Here is a 7,367-nt window from a genome sequence, read left to right as displayed (position 1 = left end):
GCAATTTTCGGAACATTTAAAAGATTTTACACATACAGTGTATTTAGGATTTTATAAATTGCCCAAAAGAGCACATTCGTTAATTTTATTTTAATTATAAGAAAATAAAACAGCCTTATTTTTACATGACAAAGCAGGGTTAGGCGTGTAATGATAACATAATGATTATGTGATGTATCAAGATAATATTATTATATGTAGATCAAATACAATCGATCACAAGCCCCACATTTCATGTGTTTCAAGCTGTGTAAGTATACTCGTCTCATGTAGCTCCTTATATTAGACAAATATACAAGTGCAAATGTACCGTATGTTAAAGAAGCATGGTACAATACTGATAGAATATCATAATCAAATGTTATCACGATGCAGATGAAGCGAGTTGTCTGTAGGTAGGTCCTGATAACTCTGAGCCTAATTGGTGCCAACGCTGTGTGAGTGAGTGTGTAAATGAGCGTACAGTAGCACTTTTTTCACTCACTTTATTTGCCAGGATGCTTTCCGACACCTTAAAGAGAAACGTCCTGTCTTCTTGTTTTAAGCAAACACAATTCAATTCTACAGCAGCTAATGGATTGGGTCTAATGAATGAGCTCAGAGCGTGCATTGCCGCACGTATATTGTGAGGGGTGAATGAGGGGGGTTGTCTGATACCACTATAAAAGAGGGAGGCAGATGGAAGAAAAGTCAGAACAGAAGAACAGAAAGCAACGAGGTTGCGCACGCACGGACACACACACACACACACACCGACACACAGACTCTTCTGCACCGGTGAGTACTGGGGACCTCAAATGCACACACACACACACACACACACACATGCAGAAAAAAGTTAAGAAGAAATTGAAACTTGGCAGTGGCCTTGGATATCAAGAATTTACATGTGTGTGTTTGTGTGTGTGTGTGTTTCAGGTCTTCAAGATGAAAGGCTCACACTTCAGCGCTGGTCTTGTCCTGCTTCTCGTCCTCATCCAGAGCAGCCTGGAGCTCCCATTACAAGATGACACGATCAGGTGAGACATGCAAACCTCGCATACAAAAGGTTCGAACGCGTCGCGGTTAGATGAATCTGAATTTTTAAAAAATCACTTTTAATGTTTAAAGGGGAATGTGCTCAGATTTATTACTCAGTAGAAGTGAAAAAAAAGACACAGTTGACTCACAAAAAATATATATAAATGAAAAACATTCAATAAAATGAATAGCTCAAATACTCAAAGCTTTTTAAGTGTAAATGTTATATTCTGTAAATGATTCGGACTGGATTTAGAGGAAAATCTGGTGTTGATATTGTTTAAATGAATGGTAAAAGTAATTTTAAATTGGTTGATGGTCGCCTTAAGCAATCGCTCCGATTGCCTCTTAGGATCGAAAATAACGACCAGAATATAAAAAAAATGAACTAGTATTTTCAGGCTTAATCATTAATATTGAATGTGCGCTCAGAAAACATGCTTGTGGATCATAAAAAAAACTTGAGGAGGAACAACAGAAAAAAACTAAATAACAAAATAATCTTGAACAATTTCTTTAGTGTCTATTAACATTTCTGGAATTCATTATAAATTAAATCAACAATTACTGAATCTGTTTAAAATGATTAGTCACATTTAGTCACTTATAGATGCTTATTACAATAATAAAAAAATCTGGGAATGATATTAAATTATAATAAATTATAAAATTATAAATTATAAAAATGAATGATATTAAATTTATGCAGTCATTCTTATAACTGACCAGTGGCATCTCTACATTAGGGGTGGGCGGGGTCAGGTCCCACTAGATATCGCTGTTGAGCAGAGCATGATTAGTAAATCAGTCTAATACATAGCTATTATTTTATTTAAATTACATTTTTAATATGACACTGGTAAAAAAAACAAAACATTTAAACCATGTTTTATAGCGGCAAAAAAAAAAAAAAAAGGGAAATAAGTTCAAAACGTATAAGAAATATATATGAATTATTATTATCAGGTAAGCAAGCCAAGCAGTTATGTTAGCCAAAACTAGCAGGGCAATAGATCAATTTATTAAAAGTTAGAATTAGCATCTTGCAATTATAGTAAAAATTTGAGATTGAAGCTAGATCCTAAGATAGAGGATTTAAACATAATTTAGCTAGGGAAACACAAAAAACACTTTTCTTTTTCTTCACAAGCTGTGAGTGTCCTATAATCTTATTCGGTTATCTTATAATCAGAATCAGAATCGGGTTTTATTCGCCAAGTATGTTTAGACAAACAAGGAATTTGATTCCGGCTGTTTGAAGCTCTCAGAGTACAGACAAACCTAATACACTGTACAAAAAAATAATTTGTACACAGTAATCACAGTAATAAAAACATTTTGCTTGTGATTAAATAAGAATAAATAAGGCAGGAGGATCCTGAGTTTGTGCAGTAAAGGGTACATAAAGGGATTGTAAAGTAGGGTGAGTAGCCAGTGATCATTTACTGCTTTTTAAGTTTGGATTATTGGATAATTCTTGTATAATGTTATAATTCCTGTTATTGTTAATGCTGCTCGTACCCCTACCTCCACTTACACCTGCCTCATGCTATATTAATGTGTGTTTACTGTTACTGACATACATTAGTTATGATTTATATTGAGTGAGAAAAATTTTATGCTTTCAGGTTGATTTACGCGAAGCTTAATCGTGCAATTGTTATCGTTTAACGGATTTCTACTGACTGCTGAAAAAATGTGCACCATTCATGTATCAAAATTTTCAACTTAAGAATCTATACTCAAGTAACATAAATACTGTGTGTTAAAAATAAAAAAAAAGAATGGTAAAAATAATGTTTATGTTGAGCCCTTTAAACCGAATTAAGTCCATTACAAAACTTTTTAATTGTATTGTAGGAAATAGATATAAGTATGTAAAATCTACACTAGGACAATTTTTTTTTTAGTGTAGGTAGGTTTTGGCTTGTTAAATTTACCAGTTTGATGGTTTGCCTTAGCATTCGTTTTTATACAAAGTACAATAACGTCTATATACAGTATATATACATATCTATTGACTATTTGTACTTTGTCCAAAAATAAAATGGATTTATTTTTCTTGGTTTGCTAATAATAACAAGAAAAATTTAGAAATATGTAATTACATTTATAATGTACTTGCATCTACTTCTTTTCATTTCTATTATATTTAATGAGTTGAACATAAATATGCCAGTTTTTACCATTCTTTATTTTTGTTCTTTATTTATGTGAGGGGACAGTCTGACCTTAATCTAAATATGTTACAAAAGATAAATGACGTTTTAACCCGTAAAATGTTTAACCTGTTAAATTCCTCTAAAGGTCAAAAACAATTGGAAAAATAATAAATGTTATTATTAACATTTATATTCGTTTTCAGCTCAGAGACAGACGAGAATCTCCTGGACGAGAGGAAAGACATGATGCGGGCGAGGAGACATTCGGAGGGAACATTCTCAAATGACTACAGTAAATACCTGGAGACACGGAGGGCGCAGGACTTCGTCCAGTGGCTCATGAACTCCAAGAGGAGCAAGTAAGTGAGAATTCAGTTATCTGTTTTATTTTTACTATTTACACATGAACCTGTAGATTCAGAGTTAGAATATAATTACTTTTATAAAAGAACTCGACATGAACCATTGTAAGGAGACAACATAGTAGTTCACTTAAAAATTACATTAATTTCAATCAATAAAATAAAAAATAGAACAATAAACTAAATTGTGCTCTAAATACATTCCTTAATTTTATTTCTTTTTTTTCAATATATATATTTTTTTTCTTTTTGCTGTTGTTGTTTTAAAATCTAGGTAGTAAAAATTAAACTAGATAAGATATCAATTTTAGATATCTGTTTTTCTCAAACTCGCCTCATTAGTTTGCATTCAGAATGGAGATGACACTGAGATATATCCACTTTGTCCTAAATCACTGCCTGTCCTCGCGCTCCACTGCACTTTACTTGCATATTACCTCGAGCACTTTTTCATCTAGGCTTTTATCCTCTGCAGATGTGTGTCGATATGGATGGTAAAGTGTTTATTTATTTATTTTCCCTATCTAACAGCGGCCAGGTGCGGCGCCACGCTGACGGCACCTACACCAGTGACGTCAGCTCGTACCTGCAGGACCAGGCGGCTAAAGACTTTATTACTTGGTTAAAAAGCGGCCAGCCCAAACCAGAGTAGGCACCACCACCACTACCATCATCATCATCATCGCCACGGCAACCTCACCTACTGTGCCTTATGGAGAGACAGATATATAGAGATTAATAGATAGAAAGAAAGAAATTTATAGCAAATTAAACTCTTCAGTTATATTATATTATATTTATATTTTCCCTTTATCTCTCTTTTTTTCCTTTGCTTCTTTGGCCTTGTCTCCTTTGGATGACCCTATCCTAACCCCTTGCTATAAAACAGTACTGCTAATAAATCACGCTGAATTAACTCTGCTACTTATTTCTTTGGCTTTGGGAGCTTTGTGGTGAAACATGCTACATTTCTGATCACTAATGCTAAGAAACTGAGGTGGAAATGATGCTAATCTGCTGTCTGGGTGACTGGGCTTTGGTATACTTTGCTATGTTCACACATACACACACTCTTTCCAAAAAATAGCATAAATACAGTAGCATAGCTGCATTTCAGGTCAATGCTAACAAAAAACTACTAATCTCTTAAAATCTTAAGTAGAATCTTAAATCTCTCTTTTGGGACTTAACACACACACACATACAGAAGGAGAGAGAGAGAGAGAGAGAGAGAGACTTAGCAATGCTAGCTTATGTTCATTACTTCGATTTGTAGCCATGCTGATTACAGTGTGTGTCGTCATAAAAAAAAACATCGCAAAACCTCTGTAGGTTATGTACAGGAAACAGAATTGAGCGATTCTTTCTCAATGACTCTTCTACTCCGAGTCATTCAATCTTTTGTCTCGTGACTCCCATAGACGCTAGGAAGTGCAATAGATTTTTTTTTAAAACGAACGACTCAGACTGGAAGATATAAGAGGTGAGCTGCTCATTCTGTTTATTATAATATGTCCTTAGGTTTAGTGTAATATTTTCATTACTGAAACTATAGCCAAAATGTGTGTATGTAGACGTATTGGGGTCTTTTTTTTATTGAAATAGCAACATTTTATTTTATTTCTGATCAAAAGAACGAAATGAACTAAATGACTCAAAAAAGGTTCGTTCATTTTGATAAACGAGATTTAAAGAACCTGGTGATTCAAACTTCCCATCACTAGTGTGAACACTTCAGGGATTTTTTTTCATTAGCACTAGTGTAGACATATATGGTGTTACAATTGATAAATTCAGATAGCATGTTAGTATTAGTCACAGCAGCACAACTATGCCTTTAATTCATGCTAAAATAATCATTGTTAATCAAATCTTTGTTTGTGCTAGCTTGCTTATCTCACTTACAAGGACCTTAAGCAAGTCGCTTAACCTAATAAGTTAAATTGAAGTCCTTGTGGATAAGAGTGTCTGCAAAATGCCGTAACGTAAATATGCATACGGAGGCACAAATTTCTGCCATCTTAACATTTGAAGACATTTGAGAGGACAAGTCTTTGAGACATTTTTGGGTTGCGAGGACGTCTATGTTAACATTAATGATATAAAAACATCTGCTAGCTGGGATTACACTACTAGCATAGTAAGACTATAATTTCTTACAAATGAAACAAAAGAAAGTGCGAATGCTACTCATGTGCATGCATACAAACAGACCTTCACCTACGTTATCCTTAACATTTTACATACTATGCTGTGTGTATATATATATATATATATATATATATATATGAAGAAGTGTAATCCTGGCGTGACAATCCTCTTGTTGTGTTCATGCTCAGTGCTCTTCAGAGGAAGTGCTCAGACACGTTACATAAGAGACACGTGGACGGCAGCTTCACCAGCGAAGTCAACAAGGTGCTGGACACCATGGCTGCCAAGGAGTACCTCCAGTGGGTCATGAGCTCTCAGTCGTCAGCGAGGTAGCGTCTTTAAACAGAACCATACATGCACAAAGTGTATAATTTCATATGGAAATAACAAGTAGTTTGATTACTCAGGAAATTATCTGTTTTTAAATTGTAAGTTATCATTGCATCACGGTCTTAAGCGACATTTAAGGTCCATAAGGCAAAAAAATAATTAATGCACACAAAGCTCTGAACCTCTCCGAACGTACCGTAGCTAGAATATACCGTGCCATTTCTAGTAGAGTATAATTAGCATTAGCGATAAAATGCCATTTTAAGTGCACTTAGGTTTTCTTGGCTATGTAACACACACATGCTGAAGCCATGACTTAAACCATTATTTTTCCTAATGAGTAACACATTTAAAGCTGGTGTTACATATAAAAATTTGGCCCCAAAATCTAAAGAATTTATATTATCACTCACATCACATCCAAGTTGAAATTTTTGACGGAAACCGTATTAAAGATAAAAGTTATTCCAAAATGCCTGACCAACAATAGGTTTAAGATATTTCCAGACCTAGCTAAAGTCAAGCTAACGTAAATATATTTCTTTTGCAGCGGCAAGCGACACTGAAAACCCGAAGAAAAAACGAGTGCTTCCCGTTCCTGAAGTGAACTTTTAGGATGTTTGTTCTTCACCCTGAGAATCTTCAAATCATGGAAAAAAGCCATAGTCCTTGATATGACACAGGAAATCAAAAGCCATATACGCATATATTTAATACTCAATTGTTTGTACTGTGGATATTTATTTGCCCTAGATTTATGCTATACGTTAAAAGACAAATATTTAAAAAAGAAATATTTTTCTATAGATTTGTGCTATTTTTAATGCTTGATATTTATGAACTGGTTATAAAACTCAGGTGAAATGTTTTCAAACTCTCAGGTTTAGGACATGTGAGAGAAAATGATGTGTGTAAAAAAATGGTGTCCTGCTTTGCAAAATAAAACTTCATGTTTAATAAGTGGCTTTTCTTTTATCACATGGGAGACTGCTTATGGCTCCTTTAATGTTGTTTACATCAGAAACATGTGTAATGTCATGTGATAGGGAAAAAAGTTCATGTCATAATAAAAATAAATGCAAATGCAAAAGTAGTTCTACTTTAGCTACTTCAGTGTTAATATCATTATAATTTTAAAATAAAATGATGCACTTCCCAAAACAAACAAATATAATCACACTAACAGTTTAAACCACATCTCCAAACCAGCCCTTCTAATATAAACTTGTTTGTTTATATATTTATTTATTTTTCATCTTTTTAATTTTTACCATATTTAGCTTTCTATATTTCTTCTTCTTTTTGGTCTCATTGAGCTCAATGTCATGAGATCATACTGGTC

At 33.9% G+C, this 7,367-nt stretch overlaps 1 protein-coding gene across 1 annotated transcript; it reads left to right on the top strand.

Annotated features, from left to right (window-relative positions):
• The first annotated feature begins 705 nt into the window (after positions 1-705).
• gcga (glucagon a) lies at positions 706-6,960 on the top strand. Its single transcript, XM_053492661.1, has 6 exons — positions 706-777; positions 919-1,019; positions 3,386-3,541; positions 4,076-4,192; positions 5,884-6,024; positions 6,576-6,960. The coding sequence occupies exons 2-6, from the start codon at positions 928-930 to the stop codon at positions 6,589-6,591; spliced, it is 522 nt and encodes a 173-aa protein (XP_053348636.1). The 5' UTR covers positions 706-777; positions 919-927; the 3' UTR covers positions 6,592-6,960.
• Positions 6,961-7,367: the final 407 nt, after the last annotated feature.

The sequence above is a fragment of the Clarias gariepinus genome, chromosome 3 (genome assembly GCF_024256425.1).
Source record: "Clarias gariepinus isolate MV-2021 ecotype Netherlands chromosome 3, CGAR_prim_01v2, whole genome shotgun sequence".
Classification (NCBI taxonomy): Eukaryota; Metazoa; Chordata; class Actinopteri; order Siluriformes; family Clariidae; genus Clarias; species Clarias gariepinus.
This window is presented reverse-complemented; position numbering and strand designations above follow the sequence as displayed.

Bases quoted from the DNA above. Each gene is read 5' to 3' on its own strand.
- gcga (XM_053492661.1), top strand. From the start codon at position 928: ATGAAAGGCTCACACTTCAGCGCTGGTCTTGTCCTGCTTCTCGTCCTC. The intron at 1,020-3,385 runs GTGAGACATGCA...ATTCGTTTTCAG, and splicing joins TTACAAGATGACACGATCAG to CTCAGAGACAGACGAGAATC. The intron at 3,542-4,075 runs GTAAGTGAGAAT...CCTATCTAACAG, and splicing joins ATGAACTCCAAGAGGAGCAA to CGGCCAGGTGCGGCGCCACG.